The sequence below is a fragment of the Hemiscyllium ocellatum genome, chromosome 24 (genome assembly GCF_020745735.1).
Source record: "Hemiscyllium ocellatum isolate sHemOce1 chromosome 24, sHemOce1.pat.X.cur, whole genome shotgun sequence".
Classification (NCBI taxonomy): domain Eukaryota; kingdom Metazoa; phylum Chordata; class Chondrichthyes; order Orectolobiformes; family Hemiscylliidae; genus Hemiscyllium; species Hemiscyllium ocellatum.
The window spans coordinates 51,047,382-51,074,660 of NC_083424.1; the positions used below are offsets into that span (position 1 = coordinate 51,047,382).

At 40.8% G+C, this 27,279-nt stretch overlaps 1 protein-coding gene across 1 annotated transcript in view; it reads right to left on the reverse strand.

Annotated features, from left to right (window-relative positions):
• Nucleotides 1-296: 296 nt before the first annotated feature.
• Nucleotides 297-27,279, reverse strand: part of gcn1 (GCN1 activator of EIF2AK4) — a 133,354-nt gene continuing 106,371 nt past the window's right edge. The window contains exons 48-58 of the mRNA XM_060843785.1: nt 25,289-25,432; nt 24,627-24,896; nt 24,216-24,329; nt 22,931-23,161; nt 17,048-17,241; nt 15,964-16,078; nt 15,600-15,696; nt 9,599-9,747; nt 2,322-2,429; nt 1,650-1,868; nt 297-719 (exon numbers count right to left, since the gene is read on the reverse strand). Of these exons, the coding sequence (XP_060699768.1) occupies nt 594-719; nt 1,650-1,868; nt 2,322-2,429; nt 9,599-9,747; nt 15,600-15,696; nt 15,964-16,078; nt 17,048-17,241; nt 22,931-23,161; nt 24,216-24,329; nt 24,627-24,896; nt 25,289-25,432 (1,767 nt within the window). The 3' untranslated portion in view covers nt 297-593. The remainder of the gene's footprint in view (nt 720-1,649; nt 1,869-2,321; nt 2,430-9,598; nt 9,748-15,599; nt 15,697-15,963; nt 16,079-17,047; nt 17,242-22,930; nt 23,162-24,215; nt 24,330-24,626; nt 24,897-25,288; nt 25,433-27,279) is intronic.

The following is a 27,279-nucleotide window of genomic DNA, read 5'->3' on the forward strand; positions in this document are numbered from 1 at the left end:
AAATTGGTCTAGTACTGATGGTTGACTCCTTTTTGATTTAGCCAATAAATATTGGATATGCCCAGTATCAGAAGCAATGATCAGTTAGCCTGATCTAAACCCATTGATCATGTTACCCTTATTCATTGCCACATGTGTTGATACAAAACTGCAGTCAGGACAGATCCCATGGATAAGTTTCTCTTTGCTGACAGAAGACTATAGCCGTGTCTGTGCATATGCGTGCAAAAATAAGTTGAAGTGATTCCAGAACAGAGATCATTCACAGACCACAAAGGAAGTTGAGTACACAAGAGTCTGAGTCAAAGTTTTATTAAATCTTTATGTTTTTGAAGGCATGTGTGCTGTCACTCTCTGGTTATTTAACTCCAGGTCCCTTGCACTACCATTAATACTTGCTACTGGAAAGCCTTGTCATGACACCACCATGTCTTGATTCACTTCTCTCACAAATTACGTGCAGCAACGCTAACACAGAATCATGTCCAATTCCAACAGCCCGCCGTAATGGTGACTGCACTTTGAAACAAATTAAAAATTAAAACTTTTCACGTGAAGATGGTTCACCAAAAAATCCATTCAATTCTTCAACGTCATGTCAGAATAGTGTCATCGACCTGTTCTGTTGAGTCTGCCTGTCCGGCAAGTTTCTTCAAAGACCGCCGATAGCTTTCAGCCAATAGATCCAGACTAGCAGTATCAAGAATTTTGGAAACATTCTAAATTTTAAAGAAAAAAAAAGTAAGTTTCATTTTCAGTTTTAAGCATGTGTACCAGTGTACTGGCGTGTATAGTACTGGTCACCATAATTAAGGAAGGATGTTAATGCGTCGGAAGCGGTTATGGAAGATTTCCAAGACTAATAGCTGGAATGAGTGGATTGGTTTATGAGGAAAGGCCACACTGGCTAGGCCTGTATCCTCTGGAATTTAGAAGTGTCAGAAGCCATTGGGGAATGCTTACTGAATTAATTAAATAAATCTGGAATAAAAAAGATAAAGAAGTAATAGCAATGCTGACCAAAGATCCACCGGATTCATCGGTATCCTTTGGGAAATAGTTACCCAGCCTGGCTTGTCATTCCAGATTCTTTACTGCATTCTGAAATAGTCCAGGAAGCCACTCAGTTGTATTTTGGCTTTGTCACCAAGGGGAATTAAGAATGGTCAATAAAGGTTGACCTTGCCAAGAACACCCACATCCCACAAATAGACAAACCTTATTGTAACTTCCATCTGTATTTCAGAGCAATATTGAAGATTTAAATTGGGTAGCAATATGCTGAAGACACTTAAGCCTTTTATCCTGGCTTCTGAATCCAGACTGAACATATTTCAAGGAGAAAGCCTTGTTCTGGTTAGGAAAGCTCTGCTTTGAAATCAGTGTTTTCCTGTCTAGAATGCTGGTCATTGGAATGGACCTAGAACAGGGCTGCAAACTTTGAATCTATCACTTTTGTCCAAAACCAAAGACCAATCAATGTGACAAAAAGGAAATCTCATGTGACCAACTTGACTTCAAAGCAGAACCGTGACTCAGTGCATCACCATTAAAAAAGCATTTCAAAGAACACGTTGGAATCATTTGTAATTGCAAACACAAACAAAGCAATGATTCCCATATAAAATACTATTAAATATTCCACGTACCTGATACAACTCTTCTCCTTCCCTTAACCTGAGCAAGCTGACTATGGCCTGCTCGCTGTATGCTCTGACACTGGTGTTTTTGTCTTTTGTATTATCGAGCAAAGCTTTCAGAATCGGTTTGATTGTCTGAGGGTCAAGTGGGTTCGAAGTTTCTTTATTCACTAACCAGACCATTTTCTCTGCAACTAATTTCATGTCACTCGATGAATTCTGCAAATTCTGTATGATGAGAGTTAGTGGGTTATGTACAAGATCAATAGACGAATAAACTGACAGAAGACCATATTACACTATTTGTATTTATACCATCTTTGATATTCCATAGAAGTCTATAGTTAGCTTCCTGTTTCCAACTACATGCTGCCCCTTGATGATAGCATTCCAAATTAGTCAGGTTTTCTCATATATGCTGACCCAAACTATCCATCACCATTTCTCCACTGTTTGTGGAGTGTAATATTGCTCGTCTGATATCTAGGAAGAGATGAGGAAAAATTTCCTCCAACTAAGTATCGGGAAAACCAAAACCATTGCATTTGATTTGTTCCATAATCCTCACTCCTCAGAAACTGAGTCAGAACTAGACAAGCATACTGATGAGGCTATCTACTTCCACCAATATTAAAAGCAACCCTACTGAATAATATTCCGACTAGGTGTGTTTAGGCTTACCTTCACCAGCAATGAGATGAGTTTTGGAGACACTGTTCCACCCTCAGCCTGAACTTGGTGTTTCATCAGGAAACCCATGGCTCGGATTCCACTTGTGGCAATGGGAATCTATAGCATAAAATAAAATGATGTTACATTTTTAATTTCATGATCAGATGAATATTAAATCTCTTGGTCTCTTGATCCTGATGACGTTTACCATAATGAATTGCAATATGCAAAAACAAAAAGATGTGCATTTCTTCAGATCCTTACTTTAAACAAAATTTCATTAACCTGTCTTGGAAAATAAGAAACACCTCATACCCATGGAAACCATTGATCTCATTTCCTGGCTGTGAACAGCCAGAAATGCAAACAGACTCAAGCAAGGAGATTTGTTTGGAACGGGAGAGGATGTGAATTCAAACAGACATCAGAGAGAGAGAAAGCTGTGAATGAAGAGCAGCTGGTCCCATTGAGCACTCCATTCCATCATCAAACCAACCCCACCCCTACCATGAAACCTTTTACTGAGACAAGACATTCAAAAGGATAGTTAGAAGATACAACACACTGACGTGTTAAATATTCTTTTACATTATGGAATTGTACAAGTATGATTATACCAATAATTGGGACCTTATTGGAAAATAAAGCAGTTAACAATTCATTTTCTAGTGTTCTCTCAACAAGGATTTACTCGGTCCACCATGAGAAAACCACAAGTATCTAGTTCAGATGCCAAAGCAAACCTATCAGATTATAGCTGGTCTGTGTACGCTGACTCATACAAATGTAAGATGGTCTCAATCTGCTTCCAAATGGACAGTCATCACTTACTCCAAGTTACCCTGTCAGGCCTTGATTTGTGACAGACCTCTAACACTGCTGGCCAAGAACATCTTTCAAATGTCGAGTTGTCAGAACAAATCCCTCAGCTGTATTGGAAGTGCATTTCACAGAATGAGAAGTTATGCCATATTGAGAGGCAGAGGCATTTAGTAACTAGTTGCTCGAGAGAATTTGTTGCTCTCAAGTGTAAATCCTAAAGGCAGTATACAGAGGAACCTAGATTATCTGAATACCAATTATCCAAAAATCAGATTATCCAAAGGAGATGGAGGTCCTGATAGAAACATTACATAAAAGACGTGTTTTTAACAGTGATCGCGTCTTTTGTTTACAGTGATTAAACAGGCACCGTCTCCAAATGACTGACCTCCCGCCCTCTCTCACTCTCTCCCCCCCACCACCTCCCCCCCCCCCCCACCCCCAACCCCACACACTTTCCCTGGAGTTCTACAGAGGGGTGTCAGGGACAGGGTTTTGGGGGGCAGGCGGGGGCTCACGTGCTTTGTGCTGGGGGCAGGGCGGTGTTGGATGGGGGCGGTGGGCGGTGTTGGGGGCAGGGTCTTGCACGCTATGTGCTTCTGCAGTCTCCTGAACGGGGAGCAAACTTTTAAAACTCCGAGCCCCAGAGGAAAGACAGTTAATCGATTATCTGAATGAAATAGTGCCTACCTATCTTGTTCAGATAATCGCGGTTCCGCTGTAGACTGGTTATCTAGATATTGTTAAATTTAGTGATGGGCTATGTTCAAAGGCTTGATACTTCTGCTGCTAGTTAAATTCTGGATCCTAGAGAACAGGATTCACTGATGAGAGTAAATGCAATTAACAATAGCTATAAATTAGGAGGTAAAGGCCAAGAGAACTTGGTAAAGTTACAATAAATGGGGAAGTGATACCAAGTAACCTGATGAGCTTCAGGCTGATCCCTGGATCCTGATGGATTTCATCTTAGGCTTTTAAAAAAAGGTGCCTAGTGAGGTGTAGATGTACTGGTGTTCACTTTCCAAAATTCACTGGATTCTGGAAATATTCCTCCTCTGTTCAACAAAAGCAGCAGAAACCAGGAAACACTTATTGTGAGAAGGGTGTTAAAGTCATTCATTAAGGGGTTTTTGGTTGGGCAGTTAAAAAAGGCAAGGTAACCAAGAGGAGTCAGCATGGTTTTGTGAAATCATATTTAACTAGCCTGTTAAAAGTTCTTTACAAAATGTTTACGCACTATAGATATGAATATTTTGTACTGTACTTCAATTTCCAGAAGACATTTGACAAGGTGCTACATAAAAGGTTATTGTACAAAATAATAACTCTCAGTGTCTGGAGCATCATTTTACATGGATAGAAGATTGGTTAGCAGAAAGCAGACAGTATACATAAACGGGTCTTTTTCTGATTGGCAAGATGAGACAAATGCAGCCCTGCAGAGGTCTGAAGCTGGGGACAGGACCTGAGATGGGTTGGCTGCATCAGGGCCTCATAACAGTGGCCCTGAAGATCCAGGGTGACTACTATGCTCAGGGGGTCAGTGGCAGAGGTCAGGGCCCTGAGCCAAGAGCAGAACTGGGGTCCATTATTCCTGACCCTGACTCAGGCTGGGACCTCAGTTTTGTATCATTTATGACAATAACTTGGATGATGAATGAAGGCATTGGTAACCTGGAGATGACAGAAGATAGCTAGGAAAGTATATTGTGAAGAGAGAATAATGAGATTCCAAGTGGATTGGATAGGTCAGGTAAAAATCAGGCTTTTGGAGTATTATGTGGGAGAATGTGAAGTTGTTCACTTTGACTGGGAGACTGAAAAGAAAAGTGGCATATTACTTAAAACAGGAGAATTTCAATGTCAAGGTGTTGTAGTGCAGGGATCACAAAGGTAGTATGAGGGCAGAGCAACTAAGGTGGCCAATGGAATTCCATCCTTTAATCCAATGGCTACTGAACAGATCTGACAGAAGATAAAAAAAAGTTTGAAAACACCTAACAACAGATTCAAGATCAACTTCTTTCCAGCTGTTATCAGACGTATGAACGGACTGCTCATATATTATAGTTGATCTTTCTCTGCACCTTCTCTGTAGCTGTAACTCCATAATCTGCATTCTGTTCTAATACTCTGATGTATTTATGTAAGGTATGATTTGTCTGGTTAGCAAACAAAACAATACTTTTCACTGTTTCTCAGTACACGTGACTATGATAAATCAAATCAGAAAGTTATTACGGTTTCAGTCATACGAGCATTGGTGAACCACATCTAGAATACGTATTTGGTATTCTTTGGTCGCTTTGGTCCCCTTAAGGAAGGTGTAAATGTATTGGTGGCAGTTCAGAGGAGTGACACCTGGAATGAGTGGGATGTCTTAGGAGGATATGTTGGACAGACTAGGCATATTTCTGCTGGAATTTAAAAGAGTGAGGAATGACTCAGTTGAAGATCCTAATAGTTTTGACAAAGTGGACAGAGAAAGGGTGTTTGCTCTTGTGGGTGCATCCAGAACTAGGGGCACTATTTAAAAATTGTGTGTCACCCTTTTTGGATAAAGATGAGGAACATTATTTCCTTTGAAGATTGGGTGACTTTGGAACCTTTTGGAAGGTAATAGAAACAGGGTTATTGATTTTTTTGAGATAGTTTTGTTCCCTTGCATAAGAATCCAAGGTTACCAAGACAAAATGGGAATGTGGGATTCAAAACACAAATCAGCCATGATGGTACTGAATGACAGATGAAGCGAATGGGCCCTAATGGCTTACTCCATTTGTTTCCAACAGGAAAAGTAATTTTGTTAGATTTAAAACTCAGCTGTTATTGACGGAGTTTAGAGTCTAGACTCAGTTTAGAGTATTGAGCTAGATTGGAGACTAAATACTTTTCATAAAAAAGCTTTTGCAAGATGGATAATTGGGTTCTCTTGTAATTCTATCAGTTACTAGATTTCGAAGTATTTAGATAGTTAAACTTTGCACTATATGGGAGAGGTTCAAGCTTGGTGGGCCAATGTGGATTTCTAGATGAATTACACTTGGATAAATGTCTTAAGTTGTGGTTATGCAAATCTGTGGTGGAATAGGAACTTGTTTCATAAAGGAGATGGAGGGTTTCTAGACACATACCAACAGTTGAGTCCCTCCACAGTTAGAGAAAGTGACAAAAAATAGATTAAAATGCACTGCCATCCCATTAGACCGAGAAGAGAAACATGAAGCAATGCAGGCTAGAGAATACTTCCTTGGTAAATGTTTGCAAACTGAAATTTCTTTTATAATCAAGAATTTGAGAAGAGCAGCCAAAGGTCATATCATTCCACCTTGGAAAAGATGTTGCCAATTGCAGAAACAATGATTGTGGAATATTCTTCAGGGAGAAGACAAATTCACCTCATGACCTGGGAAACTTCTTGGTAATCAACTTGTTTCTTTAAAGCCAATGATCGCTATTGAACATTGAATACGTAATTGATTCAGTAATTCATAACCAGATCAGCCTGGATCACACCAAGCACTCACTTTTAAGATAAATTCTCATCATTGTGATCAAATTCCCCCATTATTTTGTCCCTCCTCATTCCTGTAACCACCTTCAGATCTACAATTTGTTGAAAGCTCTGCGTTCCTTGGGGCTCTCCTGTATTCACGTTTCCCATATCACATCAGCTAGTGCTAAGGCTATGCTCTGAATTTGCCTCCCAAGATTCATCCACCCTTCTCCTCATTTAAGGCATTCCTCAAAGAGTAACTTGCTTGAAAAAACATTTGGTGACCGTTTCCTCACAGCCCCTTTCTGTCTAATCATGCTCCCAGGGAAAATCCTCAGGATATTTTACTACAATAAAGTTGCAAGTTGCTGGTGTTAGTTTGTAACTTTAAAATCAAATCCAAAACAACATGATGATTTTCAGGATGCGACAAGACAGCAGAAGTATTTGAAAGCATACAAGGGTTCACTAGGGAATCAATGATGCAGGAAAGAACAAGATTCAGACATTTCAAAGCAGACTATACATCGCAAGTCTGGCCTGAGTGTTAATACACACCAAGATGGAGACTTCACAGCTCCATGGTCAGACTTAGACTTGTTTTTCAGATTCCCATTCAAGAGGATAGAAGAAATCCTAAAGGACTATTTGAGTAGCAGAGTGCCTGACCACCTTAGTGTCCTGTCCATTGTCCTTCATTCAAACCAGTAACAAAGAATCAGACTTAACTAGGCATTTTTTTTTGTTTGTGGAACTTTGCTGCATGACTGATGGAAATGAGTCATTAAACCAATGGTGTATCAGAAATCCCAGTCTCTTGAGCGTCCCTAATTTTAATTGTTTCATCCTAGTGGCTAGGCCTTCAGATACCTCAGCATTAATCACACTCCCAGGGAAAATCCTCAGGATGTTTTACCACAATAAAGTTGAAAGTTGCTGGTGTTAGTTTGTAACTTAAAAATCAAATCCAAAACAACATCATGACTTTCAGGACACGACAAGACAGCAGAAGTATTTGAAAGCATCTCTGAAATTCGGTCACTAAACATTTCTGCCTCACGTCCCTCTTTTAAAACACTTTAAAACTCACCTCCATGACCCAAGTTTTAGCTCATCTGCCTAATAACTTTTGTAGCTCAGTGTCATATTTTGTTTTAGGATACTCCTGTGAAGTGTCTTGGGATGAGGTAAAAACAATGACTGCAGATGCTGGAATCCAGATTCTGGATTAGTGGTGCTGGAAGAGCACAGCAGTTCAGGCAGCATCCAAAGAGCAGCAAAATCGATGTTTCAGGATTCCTGATGAAGGGCTTTTGCCCGAAACATCGATTTCGCTGCATTTTGGATGCTGCCTGAACTGCTGTGCTCTTCCAGCACCACTAATCCAGAAGAGTCTTGGGACGTCTTATTACGTTAAAGGTTAAAATAAATGCAACCTGTTGTTAACGAAACAATTTTTGGAAGGTTTAAATTAATACGGTAAAGAAAAGGAAAAGAAAATTTTAGGAGACTGGGACATAGGATCATGGACAATTTAAAAAAAGAGTTAACCCAGATCATAATAGCTTGAAAAATAAATAAATATTATTCTATCTAATACAAAATTAGATAGAAGACAAAAGAGAGAAATTGGCAACAAAGGAATCTAAATTTAAATTTGCATTAATGTACAGAATATGCAATTGGGGAACCAAAAAACTTGCAGGAAATAAACAACGTCATGACATAATGGCAATAACTGAAATGTAATGGTGGCTGGGTCAGGATTAGGAAGTAAGTAGTTCTGAGTATAATAATTGGGCAGGAGAGGGATGGAAGTGGATGGAGTGATTGCTTTAGAAATCTTATCTCTGCACTAATAAGGTAAATTGGAAGAAGCAAAAGAACAATAAACATAGGCAGTCTAGATGTACATTACAAGTTGCAAACAATAAATTGGAAATGGAACATGAACAAATTTTTACTAAATGAGAAATACATGCATTGGCAAAAAAATATATAATTGGTGAATTTAAGCAGCTAAAACCTGACCGGAATATGGAAAGTGCAATGAAAATAAAGAGGCTATTTCTGGACTGTTTTCAGAATTGTATCCTCAGTCAATACATTGCTATTCCAACAAAGAAGATACCTTGTTCTGGCTTAATAAAGTAAACCAAGTAGGTTTACTAAAATATTGTTGAGGACTGAATAACTATTATAAATTAAATCCACCTCAAGAAAACAAAAACTTGCAAAATCAAATGGAAAATTATTTTAGGAGGAGGAAGAAACCTTATCCAGGTGAAACTGAAAGAAAAATTCTATATGGATCAATGATGCTAAGTATTGAGACAAGGAATAGGGAAAGGTACAAAACTAAGTGCATCAAAAAAAAATTGAACATCAGATCAAAACAATGGTGTGACTTGATCAAAATTTAAACGAAATAAATTAGCATTGGTAGGACACAATAGTGTAATAGATGAAATTTAATGAAAAAAATTTAAAATGCTAATAACATAAAACAATGAAAACTTAAAAAACAGGAAAGTTATATATTATACACAGTATAACATAGCATTGTATAACATATTCTGGAAGAAAAAGGGGAAGGAAATAAAACAAGTAACAAGATTTTAAATGAGGAACAGAAGGCCCTGAATATCCAGGTACACAAGTTATTATAAATCAGCACTGAAAGGAGTTAAGACAGGAGAAAGAAAATAAAATCCTTGAAATTATGTCTAAGACAAATATAATAAGCAGCAAAAAGTTACTGTTGAATTATAATAGTCATGAAATTAGAACAGTGTGTGCAGATTTCAGCATCCAATTTAAACAAAGAAAATCAAATCAATGGGGAATACTCACCACTGACAACAGACTGTGAAGAATTTGGGTTTTCTTCCCATTAGAGAAGCTACCAAGATGAACTGACCGAGGTCAAAGAGGATTTAATAAGCAAATGAGTAGTGCTGCTTACCCTGTCTGCTGTAGCACTGGCAATAATCATGTCCAGTACGCTGGTGTTGTATTCAGGTGTGCAGAGCTTGCTTGGGGCCACTTTCATTGCAACTGAGAGCGCTACACTTCTTCCATGCCTCACCATCCAATCAATACCTGATACATCAGCTGCAAAACAAAATTGTAATTTCAATAATGTGGCTCTCAGAACAGTTACCCTGTGTCTAGCAGAAACATCTTTGGTTGACCGTCAGACACAAAAATAGCATCTGGAATACACAATATTTACAAATGCAATGTTAAATTTGACTTTAAATTGGAGTATTCAATTAGTTGCCTTTAGGATCTTTCCAAAGAATTACTACATCAATGTTTACAGCTTTTTCAATCCAGCCAGGGGAGAACTTAACTTGTTTTTTCAAATTTACTCTTTAAATCCATTTTGCTCATCCCTCATCGTTCTCAAGCTGAGTGACTTGTCGTCGGTGTGGAATTGAGAGATAGCCAAACCAAGTAATTTATGTAGATTGTGTAAAGTAGTAAGCCAGGTGGGTTTTTAGGACTAGAGATAGTTTTATGTTCACTGTTGCTGAATGTAATTTTTAATAGCAGATTCTATTAATTAATATAAATTTCACCAGTTGAGTTTGATGGGATTTGAACTTGTGTAAAAAGTGAGGTCCGCAGATGCTGGAGATCAGAGCTGAAAATGTGTTACTGGTTAAAGCGCAGGAGGTCAGGCAGCATCCAAGGAGCAGGAGAGTCGACGTTTCGGGCAAAAGCCCTTCATCAGGAATGAGGAAAGTGTGTCCAGCAGGCTAAGATAAAAGGTAGGGAGGAGGGACTTGGGGGAGGGGCGATGGAGATGTAATAGGTGGAAGGAGGTCAAGGTGAGGGTGATAGGCCGGAGTGGGGTGGGGGCGGAGAGGTCAGGAAGAAAATTGCAGGTTAGGAGGGTGGTGCTGAGTTCGAGGGAATCGACTGAGACAAGGTGGGGGGAGGGGAAATGAGGAAACTGGAGAAATCTGAGTTCATCCCTTGTGGTTGGAGGGTTTCCAGGCAGAAGATGAGGCGCCCTTCCTCCAACCGTCGTGTTGTTATGTTCTGGCGATGGAGGAGTCCAAGGACCTGCACGTCCTTGGAGGAATGGGAGGGAGAGTTAAAGTGTTGAGCCACGGGGTGGTTGGTCCGGGCGTCCCAGAGGTGTTCCCTGAAGCATTCCGCAAGTAGGCGGCCCGTCTCCCCAATATAGAGGAGGCCACATCGGGTGCAGCGGATGCAATAGATGATGTGTGTGGAGGTGCAGGTGAATTTGTGGCAGATATGGAAGGATCCCTTGGGACCTTGGAGAGAGGTAAGGGAGGAGGTGTGGGCACAAGTTTTGCATTTCCTGCGGTTGCAGGGGAAGGTGCCAGGAGTGGAGGTTGGGTTGGTGGGGGGTGTGGACCTGACGAGGGAGTCACAAAGGGAGTGGTCTTTGCGGAACGCTGATAGGGGAGGGGAGGGAAATATATCCCTGGTGGTGGGGTCCGTTTGGAGGTGGCGGAAATGACGGCGGATGATACGCTGTATACGGAGGTTGGTGAGAACCAGTGGGGTTCTGTCCTGGTGGCGGTTGGGGGGGGGGGGGGGGGGGGGCGGGGCTCAAGGGCGGAGGAGCGGGAAGTGGAGGAGATGCGGTGGAGGGCATCGTCGATCACGTCTGGGGGGAATTTGCGGTCTTTGAAGAAGGAGGCCATCTGGGCTTTATGGTATTGGAACTGGTCCTCCTGGGAGCAGATGCGGCGGAGACGAAGGAATTGGGAATATGGGATGGCGTTTTTACAGGGGGCAGGGTGGGAGGTGGTGTAGTCCAGGTAGCTGTGTGAATCAGTCGGTTTATAGTAGATGTCTGTGTTGATTGGGTCGCCCGAGATAGAAATGGAAAGGTCTAGGAAGGGGAGGGAGGAGTCTGAGACGGTCCAGGTGAATTTGAGGTCGGGATGGAAGGTGTTGGTAAAGTTGATGAACTGTTCAACCTCCTCGTGGGAGCATGAGGCAGCGCCGATACAGTCATCGATGTAGCGGAGGAAAAGGTGGGGGGTGGTGCCAGTGTAGTTGCGGAAGATGGACTGTTCCACATATCCTACGAAGAGACAGGCATAGCTGGGGCCCATGCGGGTGCCCATGGCAACTCCTTTAGTTTGGAGGAAGTGGGAGGATTGGAAAGAGAAGTTGTTCAGGGTAAGGACCAGTTCAGTTAGTCGAAGGAGGGTGTCAGTGGAAGGGTACTGGTTGGTGCGGCGGGAAAGGAAGAAGCGGAGGGCTTTGAGTCCTTCGTGATGGGGGATGGAGGTGTACAGGGACTGGATGTCCATCGTGAAGATAAGGCGTTGGGGACCGGGGAAGCGAAAATCATGGAGGAGGTGGAGGGCGTGGGTGGTGTCCCGAACGTAGGTGGGGAGTTCTTGGACTAAGGGGGACAGAACTGTGTCAAGGTACGCGGAGATGAGTTCGGTGGGGCAGGAGCAGGCTGAGACAATGGGTCGGCCGGGGCAGTCAGGTTTGTGGATTTTGGGCAGGAGGTAGAAATGGTGGTGCGGGGTTGTGGGACTATGAGGTTGGAGGCGGTGGATGGGAGATCCCCTGAGGTGGTGAGGTTATGGATGGTCTCGGAGATGATGGTTTGGTGGTGGGAGGTGGGGTCATGGTCAAGGGGGCAATAAGAGGAGGCGTCTGCGAGCTGGCGTTTGGCCTCAGCGGTATAAAGGTCGGTGCGCCAAACTACTACCGCGCCTCCCTTGTCTGCCGGTTTGATGGTGAGGTTGGGGTTGGAGCGGAGGGAGTGGAGGGCTGCACGTTCTGAGGGTGAGGGGTTGGAGTGGGTAAGAGGGGTGGACAGATTGAGTCGGTTAATGTCGCGGCGGATTTGAACTTGTCTCAAGATTATTATTAATCTAGTGACAAAACGACTAGGTTGGCACGCCTCTGGTTGTACCACTTGTCCAAAAATGACCTGTTTTCCATTCATGGAGATACACAGACAGAAGAGTTGATTCCAGATGGCAGGTGATGGTGACTGCCCTTCACATCAGTGGGACCTTGAGAAAACGAGCCAGTGGGAATAGTGGAAAGATCTCTGTACTGGTTGGATTTATATCAAGCACAAAGGAAGATAACTGTTGTTGCTGGAAGTCAATAACGTCACCCTAGGACATCTGTGCAGGAGTTTCTCAGTCCTGCATTGTTCTTGGCGCAAACATCTTCAGGTGCTTCAATAGTGACCACCTCTCCATCACAAACTCAGAAGGTGGAATGACATTTCTGAATTCCCCTTCATCCAGTTTCATGGGATGGGGGGTTGGGAGTAGAGGTGGAGGCTTATCATTGACCAGTAATATTTGATGTGATTTTTCTTTGATTTGATAGCCAAGATTCTTTTTGCCTACATACGAGACTTGCAATTGAACTCTGTAGCATGTCAGTCCCTGAGTGCGATTGATATCTCAAATGGTGGTTAGAGCCTTAAAATAACCATTGGATGCAAGAATTGAGTGGCTGGATGCAGAGCTCCAATTCTTCATATTTTTTAATACGTAAATCCTAAGCTCTGAAATTCCCTCCCTAACTCTCCCCATTTTTTTTTGTGTACTTAGTTAAACCATACTTATTTCAGAGACCTGAAAGTTGTACTCTTAGAATTGAGGCAGAAGAGAGGATGTAGAGAAAATTTACAAGGATGATGTCAGCAAAACCTGCATATTCGTATTAAGAAAGTGCATGTTCTCCTCTCTTGGAAAAAGCAGGCGGAGGGCTTACCTGATGAGCATGTTTAAAAGTTATCAAAAATTGGCATGGGATATTCTTTTGCTTCAATTCTACATTCAGATATAAGTACAGTAAGATAACATCGGCATAACAGATAGGGTGATGAAGTCGGCGTTTGGCATGCTTGCCTTTATTGGTCAGTGCGTTGAGTAGGAATGTCATGTTGCAGCTGTGCAGGACATTGGTTTGACCACTTTTGGAATAGTGTGCTCAATTTTGGTCTCCCTCTTATAGGCAAGATGTTCTTCAACTTGAAAGGGTGCAGACAAGATTTAAAAGCATGTTGCTGCGATTGGAGGGTCTGAGCTATAAGAAGAGGCTAAACCGGCTGGGGCTATTTTCCCTGGAACATCAGAGGCTGAGGGGTGACCTTATATAGAGGTTTATAAAGTCATGAGGGGCATGGATAGGTGAACAGTTAAGGTCTTTTTCCCAGGGGAGGGGAGCCCAAAACTACAGGGCATTGGTTTAAGGTGACAGGGGAAAAGATTTACAAAGAACCCGAGGGGCAACTTTTTCATGCACAGGGTAATGAGCGTTTGGAGCGAGCTGCTGGAGGAAGTGGTGGAGGCTGGTACAAATACAACATTTAAAAGGCATCTGCGTGGGTAGATGAATAGGGTGGGTTGAGAGAGATATGGGCCAAATGCTGTCAAATGGCACTAAATCAAATTAAGAGATCTGGTCAGCATAGACAAGGCAGACAAAGGGTCTGTTTTCATGCTATACGAGTCTATTACTCTATGATATACATATACTCTTCACTGATCCTCGTCTTGGCTGGTGGAACACAAAAAAACTTTAAATAGTGACAGAATTGAACTTCTCAGTGTTGATATGAGAAGATCATGCAGCATGATCCAAAAGTATAGATAATGAGGCAGAAAACCTTTGTTTCATCTGCACCTTTACTTTCAAACATGAAGTCATCACTTTCTCATGAACACTTCTGGTAATCTTGAAGAACACAGATTTCCTTATTTCAGCACAATATTCAATATAATTCTACATATAATTTGATTCAAATGTTAAATGTAAAATATTTTACAAATCTAGCCTTTGATAGAAAATGTGAGATAATGAACACTGTATCAAGAAAATATGCAATACACTCATTTTAATTGTTTTGTAAGTGAGTGATAAGAGCACTAGCAGAATTCCGCTTTCAGAAAGCAGAGGAGGTAACTTTGAAGAGTTGACTGAATTTCTTTAAGTAACAACTTTGTCCTTACTCTCCAGTACAGAATTGGAGCATATTCTACAAGCAAAGATGACATGAGGAAAGATTTTTCGCAACTGCATAACATCTCAAAGCAATTTACTGCCAAATAAGTATGCTTGAAATAAAGTCACTGTTGGAATGCAGAAAATGCAGAAGTCAATTTGCATACAGCAAGCTCCTACATCCCCGAACCTCCCAGCCTCATTCCTGACGAACGTTTTTTGCTCCAAATGTTGATTTTCCTGCTACTGGGATGCTGCCTGACCTGCTGTGCTTTTCCAGCACCACACTCTAAGCTCCTACACAGTTATATGATAATATTAATAATAATAATAATTTTGCTTGTAAGGGAGAGCTGTGGGATGGAGTTTGGCCAGGCCACGAGTCTGAGCTCCTTACTCATTTTCTAATCTCTCATTTCAGTGAGGGGGAAAGGGAATTGGGGAAAACAAAAATCAAAACTAGATCAAGTTGGCATAAAATATTTCACCAAATCTACAACATAACAAGATCTGTGGTTTTATTTATGCACCATATAAAAGTTTTCTCCTCTCAGGCCCTTTCATATAACCTAATCAGGTTTCACCTCTTGTGCTCATCCAGTTTCCCCTTACATTCATGGGTGCTATTTGCCTCAAACACTCTTTGGGGCAATGTAGCAAGTTTCATATACTAACCAGTCATTGGTAAATAAGTTACCAGATTTCCTACTGGATTTATTTGTGACTATATTGTTTAAGCCCAGAAATATTTTCTTCACATTTCCCTTATGAAGTCCACCATTTCATTAGCCCGTAACTTATTTTCTTAACCTAAGAAGAAACAGCCCCAGTCACCAGCAATTGAATAATCACTCAATTCTTGTTTTATCTGAGAATCTTTTTGGCACCTTCTCCAAAAACTCTATAGAGACCAGGTGGTGTACACTTATCTAGTGTAGTCTAACCAATACTCAGATTGCACCACTGCAGTAATGTTGCGTATTACTTACCCAAAAGGTGATTTTTTAGAATAATATTGAGTTCATCATCTGGCAAGTATGCACACAGCTCCCCTAAACAACCAGCTGAGGCCATGCGTGTTGCATCCTGAGAGGAAGAGACAGGTCATTAGGAATTATATAATCTACAGGATAGTAAAAAATCAATTTCTGGTTACTCAGTCAGCAACATCAGAACACATGATTTGTCATATTTCTCGTCCTTTGCAATGCGATATATTGAGCAGATCACACTACTCTGTGAAACTGACTTTGAGGCCACACAAGTATCACTTTCGTGCAAGAGTAGATCACTTGGTCTATTTATTGCACAGTACAGAGTGAATGTAAATATGTGAATGTACTGTTTCCATACCTCATCATGTCCCAACATTCCCAATAACAGAGTGGTGGTGTTTTTTCGGATTGTTCCATCTACCTTGGCACCAGCACCCTGAATAACAAAACGCAGTGCCTGAAGAAGGGTCTCTCTGAAAACAGAAATAATATTTGTAATCATGCAGACTAGCTGAACTCTGAAAATAAAACCTTCTCTGCTCACACTTACGGTCAGATAATCAGAAGTTATATAAACCCTGAATAAAGAGGATACCAATTGTTCCAATGGTCTTCACTAGAAGACAGCAGACAAAATACTCTTATGCAAGGGCTCAAATGTAACAGATTAATCAGGACGATAACCAAGTGCTCTTCCTCATTTTTTTGTACATCATTGCTCATGCAAATAAATACTGTCACCTAACCAAACAAGTGTCCTTTAAGAACTTAGCAACTTACAGCTATATAGATCCACAATTCATTTCTCATCTCTCAGTCTCAATGTATCGATACACTCTGTTTCAGATGACTAAAAAGTTGGATTTAGATTAGATTCCCTACAATATGGAAATAGGCCCTATGGCCCAACAAGTCCACACCGACCCCCTGAAGAGTAACCCACCCAGACCCATTCCCCTACTCTATATTTCCCCCTGACTAATGCACCTAACACTATGGGCAATTTAGCATGGCCAATTCATCTGACCTGCACATCTTTAGATTGTGGGAGGAAACTGGAGCACCTGGAGGAAACCCACGCAGACACAGGAAGATTGAGCAAACTCCATACAGATAGTTACCAGAGGCTGGAATTGAACCAGAGTCCCTGGCGCTGAGAGGCAGCAGTGCTAACCACTGCGCCACTATGCCACCCCCAGTGGCATGGGTTATTTTACAATTGCTTCAACTTTTCAATTTACCTCATGTGCTCATGTACAATCCTAAATGTTTGGACTGATCTTATATGTAGTATCGGATGTTCAATAAAGGAGTGTCCTAGATGTCTTCACTTCTATTTGATTGGACATTTCAGGCTGCACAAGAAATCAGTTACACCTTGAGCAGTAATACAAATAAGGTTTCCAAAGGGACTCACTCTCCCTCTGATTTGTGATACGTACCTCACACTAGAATCATCTGCGCTTCGCACAAGATTCAGAAGTTCAGTAAATAGCGGGTCCACCTTGGTGTGAATAATGATCAGATTCCCAAGAGCCTCTGCTGCTTTCAGGCGGACAGAACGATTTGTATCAGATAGCGCCTTTGTGAAAGTAGTTTGCAATTGTGGAAGGAAGGGCTTCAGGGCAATTCCCACCTACACACAGCAAACAGAAAAAGTAGCACGACAATTAAACGAAAGCTGGAAGTTGTACTCCAGTTAACGTACTTATGGTGATTATTAGGCTACGTTGTACAGGTAGCTCTTCTATAACGCGACGATTGTGTTCTTGTGCAACCCTGTGTTATAGAAAAATCGTGCTTTAGAAACAGTGCTTGAAATGTTGGCGATGTAATCGCGTTACAGCCAACCCACACTTTAGAAACAGTGTTCCCAATTTGTCAATCGCATCAAGCAAATTTACGTTAACGATACGCAGGGAACGACCTGTATACCCTTCAAAGAAACTTTACAGTGCTTCAGTACTAGCCAACATGTGAAAAGAAGAATGCACCGTGGAGAATAAGATCATTGAGGAGCTGAAGATATCACAAAATCTGGAGGCCACTCTTTTTATTAAAGATGTTTTAACAGAGGATGGCGGAGGATCAGGAAATTACTCCCTGATGCTGGTGGAGACAGAATTCCTCATTGCATTTAAAACAAAAGATACTTTGGCATGTATTTTAAATACCATAACCTACAGGACTACATACCAAGTGCTGAAAAGTAACATTTGACTGGATCTCCATGTGCAAGCTTGCATGGGAAAAGATCTGCAAAGTCACTGTGAAAGTGGGGTGTTTGTTAAGAAAGGCGGTGCAACGGTTATAACTCAGTCAGTGCACCCTGGGTACCAGGGCTCCTTTGGCACCCGGAATCCCATTTTGGGAAGCCCCGTCTTACACCATGTACTCTTGTCCTACAAAGAAATCTGTGCCATTTTATGAAGTGTGTTTTTGGAAATCAAACCTATAGCACATTAATAGGTTCCCCATTATCCAGCTTGCTTGTTATTTCTTCAAAAACCAATAAATCAAACATGATGTCCCTTTCATTAAAGCACGTCACCTCTGCTGGATCACAATATAATTTTGTCAGCATTCTCCAAAATCTCCTTCATTATAACAGAGGTTAGGCCAACTCATCTACAGTGTTTTGCTCCCTAACTCCCTTGTTTCTTGTCTCTATGAGTTGCAGCTTAAAGAATCTGTTCCAAATACATAATTGGCCTCATTTTCCAGACTATCTTTGCCAATCTCACTTAGCTGAAAATGTGTTGCTGGTTAAAGCACAGCAGGTTAGGCAGCATCCAAGGAACAGGAAATTCGACTTTTCGGGCCAGAGCCCTTCATCAGGAATGAGGAGAGGGTGCCAGGCAGGCTAAGAACCCAATCTACATGAGGATTAAAGTTACCCATGATTATTGCAGTACCTTCTTCCAAACCCATTTATTTCTTCCTGTGTATCATACCCTATGGTGTAATTACTGTTAGGGGGTCACTGCCACAGTGAATGTTTACCTTTCCCGTTCCTTCTGTTTTCACAAACTAGCTTTTTCTCAAATATGACTTTATTATACCATGAAGTGTGTCATATAGCTAGGGTGGTCTAGGAGGCTTTAAACTAAATTGTTGGGCAGCAGGGATAATGTGAGAAGAGATGTAATAGCAACAAGGTAATAAAGCAGGGTACTAATTTGGGAATGATAGCTAGAGTATGGCAGCGAGTATAAACTAAAGTGTGCACCACCAGACAAGGCCAGGGATTGCAAAACTACTACCACGACAGAGCTAAAGTCAGGGTATTTTAACATGTTGAGCATTCATAACAAAATGGAAGAACTGTTATCAAAGGTCAAATTAAATATGTATGACTTGATAGCAATATAGAGGTACGGTTGCAGAGACCAAAGATGAGACCTAAATATTGAAAGATATTTGACATTGAGAAGATGGGAAGCTAGTAAAAGGTGGTGGCAATTAAATTAATTAGTACATTAGTGAGAGTGAGCTAATTAAAGAAATACAATATCTTAAAAAAAGGTGGATGGCTAGTGTAATTACTATGCAAACACCAGAGAATTTCCAACAATACAGGTCGTTCTGCTTTAATACACATTTCATTAATGCGAATGCACTATAACACGATTGACAAATTGTGGACACTATTTCTAAAGCACTAACTTTTAAAGCGTGCATTGGTTATAATGTGATTCCAACCCCATTAGTTTTAATGGTGCTGCTATTATGCGATTTTCTTATAACACGGGATTGCATCAGAATGGAACTACTGCATTATAGCAGAACTGAATGTACGTAAACTTTTTAAAATGTCCTGTCAAATCTAATAATATATTTGATACAATTATTTGTGGTCGTACAATAAGTTTATATTAACGAGGTGAGGGAAGTGGAGTGGGAAGCGTGTGTAATGATTCTGAATGATTACAACGTGAATGACATGAAGTCATTGCTCCTCCATTCCTAAAAAAATGAGGGGGGAGAATTGGGTCTTCAAGGCAAATGCTAGAATGATTTAAGAACAGCAGGAGATAAAATGTAGTGTGGCATTTGCTGACTTGACATTAAAAAGGAAGCATTGAATATATTCCATGTACTTGAGCACACTCAGTTTGTTTGAAAGAATTGGAGAAACATATAGATGACAATGGAATAGTGCAGGTTAGATGGGCTTTAGTTTGGTTTCACAGGTCAGTGCAACATCAAGGGCCTGTACTGCGCTGTAATGTTCTATGTTCTAAGTCAAAGACTGTCCTCTGCTGTTGTAGAGTCCACAAATCAACGGTAACAAATGCAGCAATCTTTTAAGCTTTAGAATTTAATACAAATACATTTTTGTAAGAATATGATACAATATAGTCAACATAATCTCTATTGAGAGATGTGTTTGAATTGATCATTAAATGGATAATAGCTCCAAACCTAAAGAGTTTCAAATTAGTCAAGAAGAGTCAGCATGTTTTGTTTTGAGAAAGAAGGTCTTGTTTAACCAGTTTATTGGAGATTTTAGAAGGAATACACAATGCAGTGAAAGGGAAATCAAGCCTACAGAGGTACAACTTTGGTTTTGCAGAAAACATTCAATGAAGCATTCAGCAAAGGTTATTGCAAAAAATTATCACAATATGGGAGTAACATGTTAAAATGGACAGAATATTGGCTAGCTTGCAGAAAATAGGGAATAAGTATGCATCAGTCTTCATTGAGTTGTCAGGATATGAGGAGTGGGTTCCCTCAAGAACCTGGTCTGGGGCCTCAACTTTTTACTATTTATATTGTAATGAAGCGAGTGAAAGACTTGGCAAGTACACCGAAGGCTGCAGAATTTACAAAGTAACATTTGATTCAGAACAAACCGCACTCGCTGAGTTGCTACGAGACAAAAATACAAATTTGAATTTAGCCAATCAGTTTAAATTATACCTCGAAAAATATCAAACTCCAATCCAATTTGAATTTAGTATATTGAGCATTTTAAAAGCCAATGGCACAATCTAATGCTTGGAGGTATAAGACAGGGGAAATTGAATAGTTGAGAGGAGAACTGCCAAGCCCAGCATGTAAACAGACTGCTTGAAAAACAGCAATCTTAAAAGTACCTTTTCAATCAGTAACCGGTCATGCAGAAATTCCTAAGAAGAAGAAAAGAAGACACAAAGATCTGAATAGAAGCACGAAAGCAGCCTGGTTTAGAGATAAGGGAAGTGTGGTTTTGTAAATCTCAGTTGGGAGTTTTATTGGACTAGTATATAGAAAGAAAGGTAAAAGATAAGTTAGAGGAAGAAATTGTAAATAGTGGTTAGTTAATTATTCTCTGTTATACTTTAGGAAATAAAGAGGTTAATTTTTACTTTAAATAGTTCTTGGTCACTCGGATTTTACAGATTACTGCACAGGATAAATTTTTTGTGTTGCTGGTATAAATTAAGCAGGAGGGTTTACCGAGTGTCGCAACAACATCAATGACTTAGATGAGGCATGACTTAGCATGGCAGCTAAATTCACAGATGAGAACAACCTCGGAAGGAAAGTGTGTTGTGAAGGAGACATAAGGAGCTTGAAGATTGAGATACTTGTTTGAGTGGCCAAAAATCTGGCAGATGGAGTGTGAAGTAAACAAGTGCTATGTTGGTCACTTTGGTAGGAAAAATGTAGAGTCATAGAAATGTACAGCACGGAAACAGACTCTTCGGTCCAACTCATCCATGCTAACCAGATATCCTAAATTAATCTAGTCCCATTTGCCAACACTTGGTCCACATCCCTCTAAACCCTTTCAATTCATATACCCATCCAGATACCTTTTAAATTTTGCAATTGTACCAGTCTCCTACCACTTTCTCTGGCAGTTCATTCCAAACACGCACCACCCTTTACGTGAAAACGTTGACCCTTAGGTCCCTTTTATATCTTTCCCCTCTCACCCTAAACCTATGCCCTCTAGTTATGAACTCCCCCACCCCAGGGAAAAGACTTTGTCTATTTATCCTATCCATTCCTCTCATGATCTTATAAGCCTCTATAAGATCATCCCTCAGCCTCCGACTATTCAGCCTCTCCCTATAACTCAAATCCTGGCAACATCCTTACAAATCTTTTCTGAACGCTTTCAAGTTTCACAGCATCCTTCCTATGGGTAGGAGACTAGGATTACACACAATATTCCAAAAGTAGCCTAACCAATGTCCGGTATGGCCGCAACATGACTTCCCAACCCCTATATTCAATGCACTGACCAATAAAGGAAAGAATACTAATTTCCTCCATCACTATCCTATCCACCCGAACCTGTACTTTCAAGGAGCTATGAACCTGCACTCCAAGGTCTCTTTGGTCAACAATACACCCAAGGAACTTACCATTAAGTGTATAAGTCCTGCCCTGATTTGCCTTTCCAAAATGCAGCACCTCACATTAAATTTCCAAATTAAACTCCATTTGATCAAGATCCCGTTGTACTCTAAAAGCAGAGTATTATTTCAATGGAGAATGACTGAGGAATTCCAGGGAGCAGAGGGATTTCAATGTTCCAGTGAACGAGTCACAAATAGTTAGTGTCATGCATGTACAGCACGTCATCAAAAAGGCTAACAGATGTTATCCTTCATTAAAAGGAGGACTGAACGTGAAAGAACATTGTGCTTCAGTTTTATAGGGCATTGTTGAAACCACATTTCAAATACTGTGTTCAATTTTGGTTTCCTTAAGGAAGAGTGTGAAAGCACTGGAGGTGGCTCATTAGATTAATTCTTAAAATGGAATTTATGAGAATGGATTCAAAGGGCTGGACTTGTTTCTGCTGGAGTTTAGACGAGTGAGGGGTACATGACTCCAATATATAAGATTAGAGATTTATTCTTCTCAAAGAGGGTGGAGCAACTTTGGAACACTCTGCCTCAAAAGGTATGTGGGATCATTAAATATTATTTTAAGGCTGATGTAGGTAGATTTATGTCAGGCAAGGGAGTAAAGGTTAGAGGTTATCGGAGGGAAAGGGAACGTGCAATTCCAACAATCTGGACCTTACTGAATGGCAGAAGAGACTTGTAGGATTGAATGGTCTATTTCTGCTCATATGCATCTCATACATCATTAATATCCTCTTTCATGTATTAGCTACAGTTTATCTTCCTGGTCCAAATATGGAATTTCTCATCGTCTTCAGAAATATTCAAAAGTAATGTTACTTGCTTTCTGTAACAGCTTCTTCGTTTCTTATACCAAAACAACAACAGCACATTCTCTCTCAACATATGGGATGAGGTGGTGACTAAAATGGGGAGGCGTATCGCGCATACTCCACATTTGAGACTCGTTTTTACCTTGCTTAGCAGCAAACTGAGGGTTTCTAAGAGAGCCACTTTCACATTCCAGCTGAACCGGTCACCTAGGATACGGATTAGAGGTCCGGTGATGTTAACTACAGATGGTCGCAGCGCCTCTGCGGATGTTAGCTTGATAACAAGGCCTAGGGCCTTGGCAGCCTCCTCTTTTTGCTCAGGGTTTCCTGTCAATACACCCTCTCTCAGAACAGGCAGGATCGAAGTAACACCCTGCAACAAAATATTACGTTGATTCGAGACAGCAAACATTTATCTGCTACATCAGTACCCTGGTCATGCACTCAACTTATTTTGATTACATTACCATATTTTACATGACCAAATGCCTCTCTTAGGATTTAAACATGGTACCCTGCATGGTTCCGTGAGAATGAGTGCTAAAACATGACAGGATTGAATACTGAGATTTAACTAATCAGGAGGAAAATCACAGTAGTCTAATTCTTGAACATTTTGCCCATGAACCCCATCTCCAGTCTTTTCCCCTCTCAATGCCCTATTCCTTGAAGTTATGTAAGCAGCTTCATTTTTGTTATCAATTATCAATTCCCAGGCCGCAGTTATCCTTGATTGATCTGTCTCCCCCTGCCAGCTTCCATTCCAAAATATTGATGCAGTAACTCACAATTCCCCAAATTTCTCCACTTCTTTACATGTTAAAAAATTATTTCTGTGCAGCTTTCAGTAGGTCCTGTTATTGTGCACTTCTCCAGTGCACACCAAATATAAAGTGATAAGCAAACATTTCATTTGCATTCATTATTCTAGGAGAATTACCCACAGTATATCAGGAGTTAACTGAATACAGCCCATTTCCCATTCATCACTGTGGCTCATGGTTGCACTGTATCATAGGTTCAAGACCCACTGCATGGCCATAAGTATGAAATCAAGACTGTGAAACAGAGTATTATACTGATAAAGTATTGTTTTACAAATGAGATGTTATTTGGATGCGTTGGTTGTTCTCTTAGATAAATGCAAAAAATTCTGAAGTCCTATTTTGAAGAATAGCAGTGAGCTTTGTTGTTTAACCCTCAATCTACTTCACGAAATGGATCAGTTTGCTCACGACCAGTGTTTGTGGCAGTGTGGCATATGCAAACCGGCTGTTGCCTTTCCAATGTTTGTGACAGGGATGACTCTTTGTTGGCTGTAAAATATTTCTGGATGTCATAATATTGAGAGAGACTCTCTGTAAAGTTTCTATCTCATTTGCAATAATGGAATGCATTAACGTGACCCCAGACATAAATTCTCAAACCTTCTTAGGAATGCAGAATCCCAGCAGATGTTCCCCTTTGGTCTCAGCAGCTGCTGCACGGATATCTCTGTGCAGATCGTCCACAAGTGATAACTGGCTTCCAGCATCCAATTTCTGATGGGGGGGGGGTGGGGGAATAAAAAAGTTACATAAATTTAAAAGTACTAGCCAGTAGAGTTTTTCTTAAAATCCACATTAAAATGCCAAAGATACAATTTCAGTAGAGCTTATGATTTCTAAATTAGGTTTTTCTTCATGGTGAATACTCCACTGGAATACTGAATGGACCCAACAGTGTGCCGAAGGTGAATGATTAATTCTCTGGTCATTGATGTCGATTATAAAACTTCAATACAATATAAATACCTCAGGGTTTAGCAGCTATCATCCACATAGACAGACAGTTAGTACCTTGGTTATTGCATTCAAAGCATCCCAACTCTCATTCAGGACAGTCTCATCTGTGTCATTGAGCAATCTGATCAATCCAGACATCAGGTTCCTGACATGGGCAAAATAGTCAACTTTGGTCTTCGAACAGTAAGCGTTGATGATTGTTGCTGCAGCTTTGCGCATCCCAACATCTGGGTTCCTTGTTGCCTCCAGCAAATCCTCTAGGATGACCCTTTGACCAACCTCATCCCCCACAGACAGAATCACTGAGTGACAATTAGCCAGCTCCTACAGGAAAGGAAAATATCTCATTAGGTGGGATGACAAAATGTTGAGAGCCATCACAGGCACCAAAGGAAAAGGATAGGAAATGTATCAGCCTATCATGGGAATACATTATGAACAAATTCCAATAGTGACTGCTGTGCTATTAAAGCTGTTTGATAAAATGGGTTAAACCTGTTTGTTATTAAATGGGGCTTCTTTTGAAACCTTTGGGTGGGATAAAGATGTCCGCACAAGAACCTTTAAAATAATTTTGCTATGCAACTGAATGTCTACATAAAGTAAGTCCCAGAACTTGCAGAACTGTGGCGCTATGGAAACAAGCCATGCATTTGCTATTCATTGACAGTGGCAGAAGATTGCACCATTTGTGTTATCTTCCTACTCTCTCTCACCTCTTCCTCTTCGCTGGTTCCCATCTTGTTCTTCAGTGCAGTCATCACCGCAGGCAGGATCACATTGAGGTGGCGAGTCAACGCATCGCCTGCCACCGAAGACAAGAAAGCTAGCACCCGGGTGTTAACTGGTGGCGTTATAAGCTGCAGAGAATAAGAGAAATGGGTGAATGAAAGAGAGACTTTTTTTTGGTTGTGTGAACTTCCAAACTACCGTCTGTCTGTACTGATAGGAATGGGAATGCCCAACTGTGCCAAGCTTTTATTATCTGCAGAAGTTTCTGGGTTGGAGTTAGAGACAGGAATCTAGAATCATAAGAATGGATACAGCACAGAAGGATGTCCTTAGGCCCTACAACCTTTTACAATTTATATAAATCTTAGATGGAAAAACTGAAAACATGGTTCTAAATTTGTTGATGACAGATAGTTAGGAAAGTAGTGATGATGATAAAAGGAAGGTATATAGATTTGGACAAAGTGAGTAGGTAAAGACCTGGCAATTGAGTATAATGTAGTAAAATGTGAGGTTGTCCATTTTGACAGGAATGTTTTTGTATAAATTGTGAGAGATTACAGATTGTTGAGATGCAGAGACACCTGGTGCCTGAACTTGTGAATCTTAAAAAAGGCTACTATGCACGCACAGAAAGTAATTAGGAAAGCTAACAGAATGTCATTGTTTAATGTCAGCAGAATTGAATACAGCAAAAAAGGAAGTTCTGGTTCAGCCATATAAGGTATTGGTGAGACCAAATCTGAAATACTGTGTACAGTATTGGTCTCCTAATTCAAGGAAGGATGTAAATGTACTGGAAACAATCTGCTAGGCCAACACCTCGAATAAGGGGAGTTTGTTGAATTGAGAATGGTTGGACAGGTTAGGCTTGTATCTGCTGGAATGTACAACATTATGAGGTGACTTGTAGAAAAAGCTAAGGATTATTCAAGACAGAGATAAAGGAGAATATTTTTCTCAGAGTGAGGAGCATTGGCATTGTATTCCTGACAGTCAGTGGAAGTAGTTCCTTGAATATTTTTAAGGAAGAGGGAATTAGATCATGGAGTCATAGAGATGTGCAGCATGGAAACAGACCCTTTGGTCCAACTCGCCCATGCCAACCAGATATCCTAAACCTAACCTAGTCCCATTTGCCAGCACTTGGCCCATATCCTTTCCTATTCACATACCCATCCAGACTCATTTTAAATGTGGTAATTGTACCAGCTTCCACTACTTTCTCTGGCAGCATACACACACCAACTTCTGCATGAAAAAGTTGCCCCTTAGGTCCCTTTTATATCTTTCCCCTCTCACCCTAAACTTAAGCCCTCTAGTTCTGGACTCTCCCACCCCAGGGAAGAGACTTTGTCTATTTATCCTATCCACACCCCTCATGATTTTATAAACCTCTAAGGTCACCCTTCAGCCTCCAACGCTCCAGGGAAAACAGCCCCAACTTATTCAGCCTCTCCCTATGGCTCAAATCCTCCAACCCTGGTAACATCCTTGTAAATCTTTGAGCCCTTTCAAGTTTCACATCATCCTTCCGGTAGTGAGGAGACCAAAATTGCATGCAATATTCCAAAAGTGAGTGTCTTATAGCCTATAACAGTATATAGCCTAAGCAATGTCCTATACAGCCACAACATGACCGCATAACTCCTTTATTCAGCACTCTGACCAATAAAGGAAAGCATATCAAATGCCTTCTTTACTATCTTACCTGCCTGCGAGTCCACTTTCAAGGAGCGATGAACCTGTAATGTATTTTTTTTTAAAAAGGTTGAGAATTGGTGGAAATGTGGAGTAATCAGATCAGCCATGATTTCATTGAGCAGCAAGACAGGCTCAAGGGGTCAAGTGGTTTACTCCTCTTCATTCTGTGCTTGTTCATGTGTATTTGCTCCAGGCATGCACCCTGGTGCCAGCAGTTGTATGTGCAGAATAAGTTGGGATACAGAACATCACCTGGGGACAATCGGTGACT